Consider the following 19,082-nt stretch of genomic DNA (forward strand, 5'->3'; position numbering starts at 1 on the left):
GTCCACCTTTAGTGCCTTTCTTACCAAAATGGATTCACAACTGAGAAATCTCAAAATGAGCATTCAGGTTGTTGTTTTCTCCTCTACTTTTCCTAATAGTGAAAGCGTACATCCATCGATGGTACAGGTACAGGTGATGTGTGTGGCCCGGGAGGAGGGGGTTAGGGTTAGGGTCTGGGGGGAGGTTAACCTTACAGCTGAGCTCAATGCGGATGAAGTCCTTGATCCCCAGGTTCTCCAGGAAGACTCCGGAGGAAGCGGTGGTCTTGAACAGGAAGGAGATTTCGGCGCTCAGCTCGGCGTGGAAGGCGGGGAAGTGGAGGTAGGAAGTCTCTGTGTCGAAGGACGCCGCGTTCCAGTAGCTCTCTGGCAAACAAAGAGACACATCCGTAGTTTGTAGCGCCATAGTGCTGATTTATCTTTACATATTCGGGATGATACCCGTCACAAACTCACGGGTCGTTTAGGTATGTGTCTGTGTCGGTAAGGTGTGGTAAGGGTTCGATCCACAAAATAAGTGCTTCAACATTGTTTATTTGTGTTTCGATTTTAAGGTGACAACATGGATAGCTTTGCTTCCAGCCGCCCATCGAAACTATGCCCAACAACAGTAGTGCCGGCTATAAAACATAACCTATTGAATAGTCATTCAAATACAACTTCAACAAAGACTGCATCAGCAGCATATGGTTAAAGTATGTCACACTGCAGTGCCTGAGGCAAAATAGGATCACTTGCGACAATCCATCAGTGTAAAATCAACCGGCTTCTTGTCTTCCAGTCTGCCGTAATTAAATTCGCAGTAAGGTATCTCTCTGAAGCTCTAGATGGCCAGCAGTCTGTAGCGAGGGCAAGACATTGTGTCCTTGTTCTTTTGTTTTGTTGTGTGAGGCAGGTATAACTGTCTGGGTGAATGTGTGCGGGCAGTAATAGTGCACGGCAGGTCAAGCACTTACACACAGTCTCTAGCACAGAGAAGGCTCTCGCATCTGCTGCTATTGTTTCAGGGATTTCATTCGACCCGCTGCCAGAATCAGCTGCATATTGCTGCCGAAGGCAGCGAGGAGAATTTGTTGCTGTTTGTCAGCCGTTTAATTTGTTCTCCTCTGCCTGCCTCGTCGCATTGTCTCCTCAATGTGTTTATTGAGATGCGTTTGGATAGTCCATGGACCCCTCCATTGTACTCCTATGGAGAAAGCAGTGCAGCAATTTCTGGTAGGTGTTGGCCATGCGCCATGAATCACGGCAGTTCGCTGCGAAGGGAGTTCGCTTCCACGTATAAATTACTTTCAACCAGCCAGAATGTTTAGCTGATTGTGTGTGTTTTTGTTGACATGCTAGAGAACACTGAACACAGACCTAGGGACTCTATGTCCTCCACCCGGATATCCAGAGAAGACACCTCGACTGCAACTCATAGACTGCCAGCATCGCTTCACTGTGGATATTCCAATTTAACTTCTTGTATTGATGCCAGTGGTTTATATTATTTTGTTTATTTATTTATACTCTACATTAACTGATTAACATAGCCTACTTTTTGGTTCTAAGTGCAAACCGATACATGCACCGTGGACTCTGTACCGTACGGTTAAATACAATCAAACTTACCTTTTCATCCCTATATGTATATAAATATATACTATATATATATATATATATATATATATATATATATATATATTTATACATGCATGCAGTGCCTGGTGCGTAGCGTTCAACATAAGACGTTCCAACTACTTTGCAAAAGCACAGTCAGAATGTCTTCTGTGTCTCTTTATTTAGAATGTAGACACAACATTCATTGATGCTGACTTCAGTATTAATAATACAACGTACAAATGGACCAACTGTTCTGCAAATTAGCTTATAACTGAAGCAGAACTCGCTAGGCTCTTTCATTAAGCTTGATTGATCCTGCTAAGAATCTCTTTAATGATTTACTTGGGGAAACAAAGCCTATAATTACAAATAATAAATGTTTGGAAATGCATCATACACACAATGCATTATTTTGAAGCTATTTAAATATAGCTGCTTATAACCATCATAACTTTTTACTTTAATCATTGCTTGTTGTGTACAAACATTAGATTTTTATAACCAGTAGACACAAATATCTATATTTATTTATTTTACAGCACTTGAAAAATAACACTTATAATACGTGTTATCCCCTATAATCTAATATCAAAATGACATGAATCGAGGAGCACCCCTTGCTTATTTGTTACGTAATTTATTCATTCTTGAAAAGAAAAAAACACCTGACCACAAATGACTAAGACAAATGGCCTTCCAAACCATAACCTCCGCCCATTCCACAACTCTACAAGATATGACTTACTGTCACCGTGACAACGTAGGGGCCCGACCCTATAGGCGGCCTCAGAGCCAGGCCTCTGGATGTCCCCCAGCACCAGAGATCGGAGGGGTAGCGTCTCCTTATTGGTCAGCAGCCCCGAGTCGTTTGCCCTGAACAAGGAAGTGGGGAAGAAGGAGGCGGGTGCATGTATGGACACTCGTTACTACTAAACTACAGTCCATGCCACTCAAACATGGCACAGTAAAAGCAGGTACTTTGCCATGTGTTATAAGCTGTGTGCGCGTGCGTGCGTGCGTGCGTGTGCGCGCGCGTCTGTTTGTCCGCGTGCGTGTGCATGTGCATGTGTGTGTCTGTGTGTCTGTGTCTGTGTGTTTGTCCGTGTGTGCGTGTGCGTGCGTGCGTGTGCATGCGTGCATGTGTGTGTGTCTGTGTCTGTGTGTTTGTCTGTGTGTGTGTGTGTGCGTGCGTGCGTGTTACCATTGTGGCTGGTCAGCGTCACAGTTGCAGAGGTGCCGGGGGTGGAGGCAGTTCTCCTGCAGGCCGCAGGCGCACTGCTGGCTGCCCGGCACGGCGCCCCCCCAGTGGGTCTGCGTCGCCCCTGGAGACGGACCCCCGACCCACCAGCTGGAGGCCGGGCCCTCTGGGACCCAGAGGCAGACACAGGCCGTGTTAGGGGACCGCTGGCCGCCTAGGGTACTGGTCAATAGCCCCACGCGGGGACCGAGTTGGTGGGGAGGCCCACCAGTATCCAAAGCTCATGTCAAGAGAACATTTTCTCTAGTGGTACTTCTTAAAGACGGCACAAGAAATGGAAAGGGCCTCCCGCTTACTGTCTAGCCTCACGGATGTGGTGCTGTCCTGACCAGGAAGCTTTCAAACCACCCCCCGCAAGTTGTTGGGGCTGAGTGAGCGCGCTCAGAGCGCTGCTCCCCGAGCGAGGAAAACAGTTCCTCGAGAGCATGACCTCGTTGCAAGCGAGAGGGGGGGAGATAACTTCGGTCGCACAAAACAGTCCTTCGCGCCTAACCTGATTGACAACCCTCCTCAGCCCTCCTCTCATTCATTCTGAAGATTGTCGGTGCCATTGATGCTTCTTCATAATAGTTAACTACTTTAACGGCGCCGACAATCCAAAACCTGAGTGGAATCTAGATGGGAAAAGTGTGTAGTTCCAAACGTGAGCAGCTTTTACTTCTTCGCCCCCTACAGAGTTTGTTAGGTAGGCCTACGGTCATTCTAAACCCCATGTTATTACCCATAGACATTTGAGCGAACCGAATCCTCGGAGGCGGGACTTATTCTTCAGAGGTCTATTGACTACAATTCAGAATGAATGAGAGGGGGGCTGAGGAGGGCTGTCAATCAAATATCGCGCTGCGTGTTCAGAGCAGAACGTTAACAAACTTGACGGGCAAAACAAAGGGACAAAATAGCATAGATTATGTTCAAGATCATAGAAGATTCGTTATTGTTGAAAAAACAAGATTTTGTACGTGAACTAGAGCAGCAGAGAATTGTTTCCCCACTGTTTGGATGGAACACTGTGCTCAGACTCTTCTTAGAGTCTGAGCACCACAGGGAGTGTGGCAACTGAGGCAAAATATGTTTTTCAAGCGGCGACGAAAGAGTCTAGGTTGACAACACAGACATTGCAAAGGCAAGTGCTTTGTTGTGCCATCATCCTTCACTGCTCACTTCATCAAGTGGTTTTGTGCTACTTTTTGAGCTCCTCAAAGATAAGCCTTCCATGAAAGTGTGAAAAAGACGTGATTGAGTCTTGTAGTGTGACTCAATATTTGCTTTGCCACACTTTGCCCTGAATGATTACAATAAATGAGGCAAGCTCTCATGATAAGGAGGATTTTACCCCAGTAGCAGACAAGTCACACAGGTCATTCAGAAGTGAACATCAGTTTCCTTGTGTTTGTTTGTTCCTGAAAGGCATCCACTCTTTGTTTCGTCTTTCTCAGAGGTTTCTGTGAAGAAGGGCAGATGATGACCTCCTAAAAAGGAACAGCTGTCTACCCAGAATGCACCAGGACTAAAAATAAATATTACATTGTATTTTCAATTTGCTTATTTTTTGCAGCAATATAATTTATCACTCCCCACTTGCTCCCCTTGTTGGACGGTTATATAAAGAAGCTTCTCCGATTTTATTTGCTGTGGTTCAGGTTCGTATACGAGCCTCCCTTCAGAGGTTTTGCCATAAACCTATTGTGATGTTCTCAGTGACGCTGAGGCCCTGACAGCACGATCCCTGACCTCCTGCAGCTCAGAGCTCAGAGTAGTTCAGTAGATGTCGGCTCAGTGGATTCAGCTCTGGAGGAAGGGCTGCTTTGACCAACAGCACACGTTGGTAATGTGTGATGCGAGTGTGTGGGCTTCAAACACGCTGGATGCCGCGGACGCAGCTTGCGTTCGCCATTATGGGCACGATACAGATGCTGGGATTCTTTTCGATTTTTTTTGTTTAATTGTATTAGAGCCGTTTCTCATCGTTATAATTTAATGCGATTGTGCCGCCCAGAATTGCCTGGACGCCATGTGGCTCAGGAGGTAGAGCGGGTTCGCGGGTGACCTGAAGGTTGCTGGTTCGATCCCCAGCTCCTCCCAGTGTCGAGTTGTCCCTGAGCGAGACGCCTCACCGTGACCGCCGACGAGTTTGCTGTCCCTTAAATTGTCCCTTAAGACGCCAGTAAAATACCCTTCCACACAAATGATGACCGATTGACATCATCCCCTCAACCGGTCTTACCCGGTGTGTTGAGGAGGCGGGACATCCTGCAGTAGTAGGACAGTTCCTGCTCACAGTGCTCTGATTGGCCGATGATGGCGGTCAGCTGCTCCTCTTCGGAGGCGTAGTCGAAGGAGGCGTGATGCGGCCCCCCCGATGGGGGCGGCCGGAGGGGGGTGAGCTCCGTGTTGTTGTGCTTCAGAACCATCCACGTCTGGTCCTCTGCTCAACAACAACAACAGGAAGTGACAGAGGAAAGTAAACATCCTGAGTGACAAATAGAGTTCGCCACTTAAGGGTGAATACAATTTGTGTGTTTGTTTGGTTGTGCACGTGTATGTGTACAGGTTTAACAACACGTGCAAATATATTAGCAGGGTCAGAATTAATATTAAGTCAGGATGTCAAAGACTTCCTATTAAGAAATGGAATAAAAAAATGTCTTCCTTGTATGAAGTTGAACTTCTGTGTGTGTGTGCTTGAGTGTGTATATGTGTACACGTGTGAGTTAACATGCAAATAAAGAAGCATAGTCAGATTTAATCAAATGTGATAGCCAAGAAGTTAAAGACACCCACTCAATTTATACCGGCTCTACCAGAAATTGCTTCCCCTAAGGTTTTATAAAGTTTTGCTTTGCTTTGTGTGTGTGTGTGTGTGTGTGTGTGTGTGTGTGTGTGTGTGTGTGTGTGTGTGTGTGTGTGTGTGTGTGTGTGTGTGTGTGTGTGTGTGTGTGTGTGTGTGTGTGTGTGTGTGTGTCGGTGTGTGTGTGTGTGTGTGTGTGTGTGTGTGTGTCGGTGTGTGTGTGTGTGTGTGTGTGTGTGTGTGTGTGTGTGTGTGTGTGTGTGTCGGTGTGTGTGTGTGTGTGTGTGTGTGTGTGTGTGTGTGTGTGTGTGTGTGTGTGTGTGTGTGTGTGTGTGTGTGTGTGTGTGTGTGTGTGTGTGTGTGTGTGTGCGTGTGTGTGTCGGTGTGTGTAGGTGTAGGTGTATGTGTATATGTGTGTGTGTGTGTGTGTGCGTGCGTGCGTGCGTTACCTGTCATGTTGCAGTAGATGAGCTGGGGTTTAATGGGTCCACTGCCGTCGATGTCTACGTGATAATGTCCAGATCTGTTGCCCTGGTGTCGGTACGCTTCACATGACTGCCCATATATGGCTGGGAGGGGGGGGGAAGGAATCGGAGGATTGGTCTCCTATTGTTGCAGACAGTAATCACTGAGACATCCTAACAATACGTCTGTTTAGTACTACGGCTCCAGGGGAAACACCCGCGCCTGGCGGGAGGAACGCAGGCAGACTCAGGGCTCGCTGTGAGCTGCTGTCAGTCTCCTGCAGAATGTGATGGCTGTGTGTGGCGGGCCTCAGCCGAGAGGAGGCAGCGTAGCCCGACGACCACGAAGCGGCCTCTGGAGGATCTCCAGCTGATCGAGGACGTTCACCAACCGCTCCAGGCAGGAGCCGCCCGGGAGCAGCCTGGTTGGTTTAACTCCTCGTGGTGAAGCTTCGAGGAGTTAAACCAACCAAACGTCAGGGTGGGGGGCTATTAGCCCCCCACCCTGACGTTTGGTTGGTTTAACTCCTCGAAGGGAAGCTTCGAGGGGATACGTGTAATACAGTGTTTTTCTGCTTTTATGGCGTTTCACCGGCCGCTGTACGGGAACTTTACGGGAGGTTTCTCTGTGTAGGCGGCGCCTAAACCTTTGTCTTTGCTCGCTCTGCTTGGCAGAGTCCAGGGCTTGTTACGTTTCTGCCACTTAGGTTTAACCAGACCTTTGACCTTTTGTGTTCACTGGGGGAAGGGGTGCCACACACGGAGCCAGGGAACCACAGCGCGCGCACACACACACACACACACACACACACACACACACACACACACACACACACACACACACACACACACACACACACACACACACACACACACACACACACACACACACACACACACACACACACACACACACACTCCTCCTTATTGGTGGATTGGTGCACATTGTTAAACAGCCTCATGACAAATCGATCAGTATAGTTTTCTTTAATCATTACCATGACCCAAACTTTGTTTCAAATGTAAGAGTAAATTAAAGTAGCAAGGGGATTGGTGTTAGAGTGTATCGTTGTGATGTTTGTTGTGTGTTGTGCTGGTGGAGGTTTCTTGTTCTACGCAGATTGGATTAGAATCAGTTGGCGGTGAGCCCAAGAGACACCGTCGCCACTGGAGCGAGGACACCCCGAATCAATGATACTCTGCAATGAGGCCCCTGCAACATCACTCCTCCTCCATCACCAGCCCCCCTTTGTGTTTGATGCAATCAGAATAGATAATTCTTCGTCCAGTGCTTCTCTTATAGTCTCCTATAGATAGTTATAGATGTGAAAACAACTGTAAGGGAAGCCAGCAGTCTGGCCTTCGTCTACCTCCCTGGACAAGCCACTCCTTTCTTGATTCTAGTTTCCTCTCTCTCTCTTTGTGCCCTCACCCTTCAGTAGCTGTTGTCACTTTCTTCTCACTCTCTTGCTTGGTCTACGTCTAAAGTCTGTGGCAGAGAGGTGACGAAAAAAATCGAAGTTCAAACTTTCAGAACCAGACATAGGGAAAGATGTGTATCAAACGGGAAGAACAGTAAGGATTTGTTCTCGTGGGTTTAGTTTCATACAGCCTTAGCTCAAGATGTAGAGCAGGTCATGTGGCAAACAGAGGGAAACGGGTTCAAATCTCAGTGTCTGCGAGATGAAGGACAAGGTGTCCCTGAGAAAGAGCTTTGAAAGCGAAACCATACAGATATTCAACTTCTTGATGAATATCAGTCTGGCCATGGAGGGGCAGACTGATAGTTATTTAAATTTTATTTAAAGTTATTTAAATTTTTCAGATTGAATAACATTTAGACATTTAAGCAAATAACTAAGTGACACTTCGTTCTCGTCAAATCTGGATGGAAGTCAAAGAACAACAGAGACTTTCAGAGACTTTCAGGCTCTTGGCTCGACAGAGAGAAACAGAATGTGAATGTAAGAATGGTCTCTGAGGTCTAGGATGACAGCTCCATCCCTGTGACCGTATGTATATATAGGTTCATGCAAAGTGTTTAGCTCCTTAAAGCTATGTGTCATCTTACAAATAAAGTAAGATGACACAAATGTTTCATTCCTCTGTTGTTGTTGTTTGCATGATATCTAGAATAAAGGGCATGTTTAGTTCCATTATCCCCGCCAAAATATAATGTTTTGCTCCTTATGAATGCTCGAAGCTGTTATGATTAGCTTGAGATAAAAATATAAACAGCTCTAGTGTCTATAGTGTGTGTAGTGTAGTCCGTTGTGTGTAGTGGGGTGCGGAGGTTCTCTTGTGTCAAAGCTCTCTCCACAGAGTGGGCAGAGTCTTCACCCCCCGGGACAGAGAAACCACCACAGACTTTGAGAGACTTCTGGAGGTAATTGAGAGACAGTATATTGTCATTCCCAGCTGACTGTACCCGGGATAAGGCACAGCTGTCACCACTCTCCTGATTGACTGATTGCTTTTAGGCCGAGGCACTACCTAGGCAGGGAGAATAGCTGTGTTGGAAGTCGTTCCCTATACACTCACCCACTATTCCCTATATACTGTTCATGATATAGTGCACAATATAGGGAACGAACAAACCAGAATTCGGACACTACGCTGAACATTTCTAAACGTCACTTGCGTCAGTATATGCGCCGGGTATTTGTGACGCAGACAGACGCGCCCACATCATGTACACAAACCGGGCACTCGAGAGGAAAGCTGGAGGTTGTATTGATGTTGAATGTTACATTTCCTTGATCAAGGTTTTTTCAATTCATTTTTTAATGTTACATTTTCTATGTTAAATCCCAAATAAATTGTTGACATTTCTAAACGAAAGCCGGAGACTACATCATTAAATGTATTTGTTTCCGCGGTTATTCAGCTTCTTCTTCTCCTCCGGAAAAACACGACTGCATTGCATTGTGGTATATGGGAGTAACATGTAAGGAACATCGTATGTACACTCAAATTGTGGGTATTTTAAGTGCACTATATAGTGCATGAAATTAACCACGGAGAATTCGAACACCACTACAAAGTGGCGAGCACCCTATATAGTCCACTATATCCGTGATGGGGAACGATTTGGAACAAAGCTAATGTCTCCAGGGTGAAGGAACGTTCCTGTACCTAGGGACCAATCTCTGCTACAAGGAAAGAAAGAAAGTAAGACTGACCCATTGATTAATTGGAACTGATTGGGGTATCAGGACGATTCAAAGGCTGGAACCGGATTATGCCAGTATGACCAGGGTTGCTCGCTGCCCTGCCTGGGTGAGCCCACAGAGTGCGGGCGAATTGGTAGAGACGCTCGGAAAAGTGTTGCTCTCATCGGTCTGAAGAGAAAGTAATGGCCATTACGTCAGTAGTGCTACACGTGTAATCGGCACTGTCTTCAGATGCAATGAGAAGCAGAGGGCGATAGCGTACCTCCAGTCTGGTTATTACAACGAAGAACACAATGATCTTAAGGGGCTTTGAAAGACAAGAAAAGGAGAGGTCCAGTCACTGTAGCCTTATGATGAAAGTCAATGCCAACTCTGTACACAACAGGAACATTGCTGAGTTCTAACAATCGATAGCTGGAAACGCACTGGGGATCTCTAGCTATACCGCTCACAATTCATGCCAGGCCTGCAAAAGTAAGTGCCCTACTTTGGCCAACCTAGTAAAACAAGACGTGACAAACCATTGCACAAAGACACACACACACACACACACACACACACACACACACACACACACACACACAAACACACACGGACACAAACACACACACAGCATGAGCAGAGGTGGCCGGCTTACGCACAGCTGTGGCAGGTGGCTCCGCTGTACCCGGTGGAGGAACAGTTACAGTGGAACGAGCTCCAGGACTGGGTGCACCTGCCGCCATGCTCACAGTGACTGGGGGAACACCTGAGAGGGAGAGAGAGAGAGGGGGAGGGAGGGAGAGGGAGAGAGAGAGAGGGAGAGAGAGAGAGAGAGAGAGAGAGAGAGAGAGAGAGAGAGAGAGAGGGAGAGGGAGAGGGAAAGGGAAAGGGAGAGGGGGAGGGGGGAGAGAGAGGGAGAGAGGGAGGGGGAGGGGGAGAGAGAGAGAGAGAGAGAGAGAGGGAGAGACACTTTTCAATGATATTGTTGTGAAGATAAGCGACCTTTGGGAGCGTGCTCAGAACAGCTGTGTAGGGGAGACTGGTGGAGTGCATACAAGGCACAGGAGCAAACAAACCTCTCCCTGATCCCCAAGCAGAGGACACCTGGCGAGAGCGGACGGTCCAGTGTTGATTTCCACACAGAGGTAATGGGACAATTGCGAATTTGTAACTCCTCTTTTGGTGTATCCGATCACACATTTGGTTTACTCCAAAGACCGAGTGGAACGCATTTCTTTACCTCTATATTTGTATATTATATTTACACTCAGGGTGTGATGGTTCCCTCTACGACCATGAAAAAGGTGTGAGTGGGATCATGGGATCAGTTCTTATGCAGACTTCCCAATGTGTCTTCTCTCATTCACCAACCAACCATCCTCCAACGAGAGGCCTTCACAGCCCTGTACGACGTTATACGCACTGCTGACCGGCGTCAAAACCACAATGGATTTCCTCTAGGTTTGCCACCCCAGGCTGACCCAGTAGCCAACCAGACGTTACACCAGATCCAGCCGCACTCTGAACTGACCGAGTACAACGAACCCGGTTGGTGTGTGGCGACATGAACTGAACAACCGTGTGCAATTTCCTTTACTGTTCAATGTGTGCACTGTTAGCGCTGACCAGCTGAAAGTTCACATTTTCTCATTTGGATCATTTATCACTGGACTAGCTTCCCTGCTATGATGCTAGATTGCATCATTACTTATATCTGAACTGCAGCAAACCAAGAGAACCTGGGGTTCTGTGGTTCGGTGCTGCTTTAATTTAAACTACAACATATAAACTATAATCTCGACCGACATAACAGAACCCCATGTCCAGGATGATGCCATCACATTTCTTATCACTCTCAGCGTAATAATTACTGAGCCTAGTATGTGTCCACTTTCGTTTTCCTAGCTGTAAAATCGCATGCCCCCCCTCCAACTCGCTTAATGGTCAGAGTGCGTGTGAGGACAACCTTGCAGCAGATCCATATTTCATTTCAATTCTTAAAATAAGCTGGGGCAGTTTTTGCGCTTTCACAACACTGTGTTCAACAAACGCTCGCCTCTGAACCAACAGTGCCGTTTTAACGGCCACGGCCGTCCAGAGAAAGCAGCGTCTGGTGGGTATGCAGTACCGCTCCTTTTAAACATGTTGCTCACCTGCTTGGGTTCACAGAAGCAGTGTTCTTGAGGAGAGCCAATGGCACCAACCTGCAGGGTTCACATCCCTTTTCTTAAGCCCTTCTCCGCAACGTGTCAAACCAACACGCTCCTCTCTCTACTGCCGAGCAGAAGACATCACGCCTCCCTGGAGGCTTTGAAGGTAACACCTTACGTTCCCCGAAAGGAATTTCAACCACATGGAGCCTGGCTGCCACTTCTGATGTATGAGAATCTCTTTTCCCTGGGAGGGCCTTGAGGGAGCCTGGCTAGCCAATGGGCTTATGGGGTTGGGGTGTGTGTGTGTGTGTGTGTGTGTGTGTGTGTGTGTGTGTGTGTGTGTGTGTGGGGGGGTGGTCTACAGTAATTGGAACATTGGTTGGGCGACTCTATATCCCATGCAACTCACATGTTCAATATATAACTGTGAAATACTAACATTAGGTGCGTTTCCATCCCCCTGGTTTTATGTGAACTTTGAAGCATCGAATCAGTAAACGGTGATGGAAACACCAAAATTCGCATAAAAATCCTCTAATTCGCAAAAAGGTTTATCCGCTGGCTTGAGGTGGTTTTTGAGAAATGCGAAAGAGAGTAAATTCGCAAAATGGGAGATGGAAAAACACTTTTCGAAACAGCTGTGACGTAGCGAACTTTGATCACACAGGACTGACAGTCTTTCTCCGCATAACGACCGGGGGCCATAGCAACCCTGCCGACATCAACGTGTAACGTCATCACCCTATTCCGCTCCAACCACTTGATGGAAACGCACCTAATTCAAATTACTTTTTTGCGAACTTTCTAAAGATTCGCATCACCTTTTAGATGGAAACGCAGCTATTGTTCTAACATTTCGAACATTTCAAAGCGAGGGGCGACCAGACCAACACCAGTCGGTGCTGCAGTCCCGGCGCCAGCCAGCCGGCGGTGCGGCCAGCCGGCTGGGTTCCACAGCGGCTGCAGGGTGTTTTAATCTCCTGTTCTCCTCATTATCACTAAAACACAGACCTGGGCTCACTGGAGCGCACTCTCCTCTCTCCATCGATTCGGTCAGGCCACCTGTAGGTATTTGAGAGCTACCAAACCTTAACTGCTTTTCTTCGCTCCTACTTTGCTCCGCTGTCCGTCAGAGCAAAGTGGCGAGCTCAGGAAAGAACCCCCCGTGTTCCTTTTTGGTTTATGCAACCAAAATGTTGTTTTATATGGATTTTGCTGGTCAAAATCCAAGTTCAAATAATGAGGTAACCCCTGCACTCCAAGTTTGCTTCTCTCAGACATGGTGGAGGTGTGTGTGTTGTCCATCTTTATCACTCTCCTATAATCTCTCTCAGTGTGGGTTAGTTACAATGAATTACACACACACACACACACACACACACACACACACACACACACACACACACACACACACACACACACACACACACACACACACACACACACACACACACACACACACACACACACACAGGCCACCTCATTGCAGAAGCAGAGGCCGGTGTGTGTGACACGTGCGCACCGCGCGCAGTGTCAACAGGGCACGTCGGTTCCAAGCGCTCAGACCGTCGCTGCAGTAAATTAGTGGAGCTGGCGTCTTGGAGAAGACGACGACAGAGAGGGAGAGGGAAGGGAGCGGGGGCGAGTGAATAAATAGAGGCACAACGGTTGGAAGAATCTCATTAATTACCCTGTTGTACACCGCCCTACCGCCTCCCTCTGATTAGATGCACCAAACAAAGGTCCTGCTTTAAGACGTGGAGGTGATGTGATACGTCGGTGTGTGTCAGGGTGCATTTCTGGGCGTGCTTCCAATCTTGTCAAAGGTTCTATTTCCATCTTAGTCGAGGCCATCGTCAGCGAACCAATGCTCCCATCCCCATCCCAAGGGAGAGACGGTTTTTGGCACCAAGCGAATAGTACGGTTACGGTCCTATAGCTGCTTTTATTCTACTAGAGACGACCTGAGGAGAGCAAGACGCTGGGACAGTGGTATGGAGGGAGAGGAAGAAAGGCATGGGATGGACAGGAGGTCGAAATATTGTTGAGACAGGGAGAAGGAAGGGAGAGGCAGGGATATGCATTGAGGCTACTAGATAAATGTAATATGTCATAAATGAAACTGACCTTGAGGATAAAAGTGCACATGCCATGTTTATATATTTACTTTAACCATGTGCCACATGTTTAAAGTAAATAATACAATTCATTGAACTGATCTGATTTTGCGGACAAATCCTGCTCTGCTTTCTTCAAAACATTGTCCTCCATGTTGTATACATCCTACAAAGACACCTTCCTTCTATGCCCACAATATCTCAAAAGAAAGAAACGACTCCTTAAATTCAGATAAAAGTTATTTGGCCTTGGGCACAGCCCTATGGTGTGTGTGTGTGTGTGTGTGTGTGTGTGTGTGTGTGTGTGTGTGTCTGTGTGTTTGTGTGTGCGTGCGTGTGTGTGAAGAGAGGAGAACCAATCAATTAAGGGCAGCAATCTGCAGAGGGGGTCAGCGTCCGTCTGATTGACAGACACACGGACGTGTCAGGCTGGCACAAACACAAAGGACTGGGGTCAACTCGGTCACCTCTACACCTTTACCATTTGTGTGTGTGGGTTTAGTGTGTGCGTATGTGTAGATGTACATATCTGTGTGTGTGTGTGTGTGTGTGTGTGTGTGTGTGTGTGTGTGTGTGTGTGTGTGTGTGTGTGTAGATGTATATATGTGTGTGTGTGCGTTTGTGTAGATGTATATATATGCGTGTGTGTGTGTGTGTGTGTTTCACAGAATGTTGTTTTATTAAATTGTCACAGGGTTGACAGGCCTCTGTGTGGGTCAGGGCTCCGACCTCCTATAGAAAACCAAGAGGTCGTCAACAATGCATCCATCCATCTTATACCTCCCCCATCACAAACACACGTAAGCACACACACACACACACACACACACACACACACACACACACACACACACACACACACACACACACACACACACACACACACACACACACACACACACACACACACACACACACACACACACATTGAAGAGTTACCCCAGCGTCTTATTGGTAGGCACTCTGTGCGTTCTGGCATTAGTATGTGTCGCTCAGAGCTGCTGCTGATTATGGAAGGAGGGACTCATCGCTGGGTAATAATTCGTCCATTTACTTTCAACAGAGCCTCCGTCTCAGACAGAGCTCTGATACTGAGTTGGCCACCTTCTTGTTTGTGTGTGTGTGTGTGTTTGGGTTGCATTCAATATGATTATGTACGTGTTTGCTAGTTTGGAAAATGTTTGTGTGCATTTGAAAGTGTGTGTGTGTGTGTGTGTGTGTGTATTTGAATGTGTGTGTGGATTAAAAAAATGTATGTTTGTTTGTGCACGCGTGGTGTGTGTTTTTGTGTGTGTATCTGTACACGCATTTACATCCATGCACGTGTCCAAGTGCTTTGTGTGTGTGCAGACCCAGCGAGGCAGTGCGCCGTGCCCCTCTTGTCACCCCACAGCTCGCGGTACCGGGGGGGGGTAATGGCTGTTCAGCAGAGCTCCAGATGGCCGCGCTTTGCTTCCTCCGACGGCCCCACGGTCTACACTCCCTTAATCTGAAGCGGCAGCCAATGAATCCATCGCTTTGCCCCGTCTCCATCCCATAACCGCCTCTTCTACCGCGCTCCTCCGTGAGCACGGGATTAGGGTTCGACAAAACGCTTTTCCGTCTCATCCTGTTGTTGTGACACATGACAAGGTTGTTTCAACACAACTGAGCGTTTCTTTCTTTTGAAAGGATTTCCTATTTGGCCTTCAAGGAAGGCGATTGAGGATGTACAGATGAGTCGGTAGACCGAGCGGGGAGGACGAGCACCAAATGACTGCAGGCTGGAGTCCAACCAGGGCCGCTAGCAGGTCCTGCTAACGTGGCTGATGATGAACTTCAGGGTGAGCCACCAAGCTGCCCAGAGCTTCAGATGTCGTCAGGGCAAAAATCCACCTCTGTACGCGGGGATGGCGGCAGTAGCTCAGGAGGTAGAGCGGGTCGGCTGGTAACCGGAAGGTTCGATTCCCGGCTCCTCCTAGCGGAGTGTCGAGGGGTCCCTGAGCGAGACTCCGCCGTCGGTGGGTGAATGTATGGACGAATGGTTTTAAGTCGTTTTGGATAAAAACGTCAGCAAAATCCCCTAAATGTAAAAATGGAAAGGTGCTTACCTGTCCGTGATGCCACACATGTCGATCTGCAGGTGGCTGTAGTTACCCAGCAGCCTTTGCTGCACCTTGATCAGATCCACAGGTCGGTTGTCCAGAGTCAGGAGGCGCATGCACCCCTGGAAGACGGTGAAGGGGTTGTGACAGTCTTGACCGCCCCCCTCTGCCGGACAGCCTGGATGAGGAAAAAGAGCACATGACCAGTCAACCAGTCAACCAGCACCAGGGAATAGGAATCCACATAATAGCAGACAAATAATTATAAGAACAGCCCAGATAAATTATCTTACTGATGGCCATGAAAAAATAACACAATTTGTCCCCTTCATGAATATTTCAACTTTTTTCTGAACTGTACAAAAGAACCTCAGAAAGTGATTGGCTGAGAACAGAATATTGCATTAGTGCTGATTGCCGTAGTCCTGCAAGCATCCGCTGATTATCCGCTCGCTGGTGAGTTCACACTGATAAGTACAAATGTTCCCATCGGCTAATCTCCTCGCTGAACAACATCAGCCACATGTAATCACATTCAACACTGTGACAATCTGCGTGGCGCTGCAGCTCAGAGTCCTGTGCTTACCGTCCGTGCCAACACAGCCAACATAATCAGCTGCTGCTACAGGATTCCATCCACATCAGCTTATTCCTCCCCCACCTATTTCCACGCCTGTGAATCATACTGCCGGTTGCACGGATTCATTCATGATGGATTTAAAAAATCACCCCCACTTCTTTGTCTACAAAGCATCGCTGATTGGTGTTGTGTTATGGTTAGGTATGTTAAATATGGGAGAGGGACTTTACCCATGGAAACATATATCTCCGCTGCTTCGGTTCCCAGGTTGATTTACAACCACAGAACTGCTCCTCTGAGCTCCAAAGCATTTTCAATGGCATTTCTATCTATGATATATACCGTATATATATAGAAATATATAAATGAATACATTTAATTTCCACTTTTGACGTGTTGCAAACTCAGGGGATTCAACTTCCCGCAATTCACAACATCCATTAGACTAAGGCAAAGATATCCAATAGATTTGGGTTTAAATAAGCACTAAATATGGAGGAGTTGTAATGTGGATTAACATTGTTCGTTGGTTAAATACCGTGAATCGTTTTGAATTCATAAAATTAAAAACATGTAAATTCATGCAGTATTAACAACAGGAGCATGCATATTCAAATGTATACTAGACATGTCAACGTAGCCATGGTTCACAAACCAATCAACCAGCCATTTTCAGCAGCCGAGGACGTGTCTGACGTAGTGTGCGACAGCCACCTGTACTCGGGGAGGCTGAGTCTGCCGAGATAATTAAAGCAAAGCTGGAGCACTTCCTCTTTACTCTTTCTCCGGGCGCCTCGGGGGGCCTCCGCTGCCGTAGCTGTTTGCTGAGTGATGCTGCTGATCCACTAGATTAGCGGCACTACGTGTTTCCTAAGCCAGCTTCCGACTCATGTTTAGCGTGTTGCAGTGCCTGCTAGCCTGGTCTGTTGCGGTGGCAGTGACTGGATGCCTGGACCCCCCCCCCCCCCCCCCCCCCCCCCCCCCTGACTTGCTAACCCTGCTCACCGGCCAGCAGCCCCATCACCAAAGAATATTTATTTTTCTTAACCAAGTGATTCAAAATGTCTGCTTTTACTATGCGTCAATTATGGCAGACATTGCCCTCCTAACCACCCCTGGAGGTGCCCCACGCTGTGTTCCTTCTCCATGTTTCATCGCTGCTAATTAAGGGACGCTTTTCTGGCCCTCTGAGGGGTTAGGCTAGGTTAGGCATGAGACATACATCTTTGAGACTGTAACTGTGATTAAGGGCTATCCAAAAGAAATAGGGTTAGGTTACTATAGGGATCAATGCTTACTTTGGGAAGTATAGATCATACAACACATTGATATTATGGATATTAAACAATTTTTGTGGCGAACAAGAATACAACAGTATTCCTACAAAGTACAGAAAGCACCGATTTTATTTGACGTTTATTTGACAGGCACAATATATAATTGAGCCAGATTATAGCCACAAGGCTAATTTACATCTGTTGTCCCTAGAAGGAGACAACATGGAGAGAGGCTGGGTTCCTGGTTCATCCTTGGACGTACCTCAGGGAATAATATTCAGCATCTCGTGATTTAGCAAGCTGTGTATAATGCCTGCATGGATTCTATTATTCATTCACACGTGCCAAGCGGTCACTTGTGATTTATGAGCATTTGCAACAATAGGCTCAAGGCCAAACGCTCACAAACATTGTTTCTTTTATTCATTTATTTATATTCCTCATCCCTGCTCAATTCAATTCAGGGCACAGCGAAGGAGATTCAAAGAACACGTTGACATCTACGTGCGTCAAAGTGTGCCTGCGTGTTTTTGCGTCGCTGTGCGTGTGTGTATGTCTGTGTGCGTGTTGTGTGTGTCTGTGTGCGTGTTGTGTGTGTCTGTGTGCGTGTTGTGTGTGTATACAGTTGTGAGAAGGAGAGCGATGCCTTGTGACGAGATAGAGAGAGCGAGAGAGCGGGAGACGGAAGTGTGAAGGAAGGAAAGTCAAATTGGTCAAAACGAGGTTGCTGAGAGAGTAGGGAGACCAGAGTGAGACAGAGAAAGAGAAAGTTATGGCAGACCTGCGATCGGATCCTTCAGGGGTAGGAGTGGAACCGTATATCGCAAGGAGCCATCCGAAGCAGAGGCCTTAACTCAACATTAAGGGTTTCAAATGCTTCCATATTGGGCCCATTTCCCAACACCTAAACATTGAGGCAGGCCACTTTGTTGTATCCTAAAAGTGCTTATTTTCCTCAAGGTTATCATGGAATAATGGGTTCAGATAGTAATGGATATGAATCTGATTTGACTAAATTAAGAAATATTCACAATTGAAAACCAGCTTAGGCGTTGTGGTTACACCATGTTAGGTTTCTTGCAGAGATTGAATATCAATTGAAACGTCTGCTTCATATATACAAAATATATGAAACTGATAATGTTGCATTTGTTGCAAAGGTACCTACCCTACAGATGGTAGCGAAGGATTTCTACAAGTGCATAGCCTCTAGTTCAAAAAACTCGGTCCAAATCGGTCGGAAGTTAAGCAAACAAATCCACTCTTCCGAGAAAGCCTTCTGTGAAAATGTTGCATCGTTATTCGGCTCTATATCGTTTTGATTGTTCCGTCGATTGCAACACTTTCCCTCGGGGGCTGCGGTCGTTTTTGAAACTCTGCAGACTGCGGCGTGCCTCGCTAAAATTCCTGCCCCCTGGCGCTGATTGGTCCTGCTCGAGGCGAGACGGGCCTGCAGAGAGAGAAACAGAATGTGTGGCTCAAAGGATCCTCACCCCCAAAGAAGAGGTCTCTCTCTGTGGGGAGCTGGAGCGGGCCGCTGGCGTAAGCCCTGGAATCCTCCGCTCCGTCCACCGCGAGCCTCACGCCGTCTGCTCTGAAGCTCA

General features: G+C 47.2%; 1 protein-coding gene across 1 annotated transcript in view; it reads right to left on the reverse strand.

Annotated features, from left to right (window-relative positions):
- cntnap3 (contactin associated protein family member 3) overlaps positions 1 to 19,082 on the reverse strand; it is a 51,711-nt gene that overhangs the window by 13,805 nt on the left and 18,824 nt on the right. Inside the window, exons 6-13 of the mRNA XM_060066309.1 lie at positions 18,972 to 19,078; positions 15,628 to 15,799; positions 9,927 to 10,033; positions 6,098 to 6,217; positions 5,085 to 5,285; positions 2,804 to 2,966; positions 2,348 to 2,475; positions 196 to 366 (exon numbers count right to left, since the gene is read on the reverse strand). Coding sequence (XP_059922292.1) covers positions 196 to 366; positions 2,348 to 2,475; positions 2,804 to 2,966; positions 5,085 to 5,285; positions 6,098 to 6,217; positions 9,927 to 10,033; positions 15,628 to 15,799; positions 18,972 to 19,078 — 1,169 coding nt within the window. The remainder of the gene's footprint in view (positions 1 to 195; positions 367 to 2,347; positions 2,476 to 2,803; positions 2,967 to 5,084; positions 5,286 to 6,097; positions 6,218 to 9,926; positions 10,034 to 15,627; positions 15,800 to 18,971; positions 19,079 to 19,082) is intronic.

This window comes from Gadus macrocephalus, chromosome 12 (genome assembly GCF_031168955.1).
Source record: "Gadus macrocephalus chromosome 12, ASM3116895v1".
NCBI lineage: Eukaryota > Metazoa > Chordata > Actinopteri > Gadiformes > Gadidae > Gadus > Gadus macrocephalus.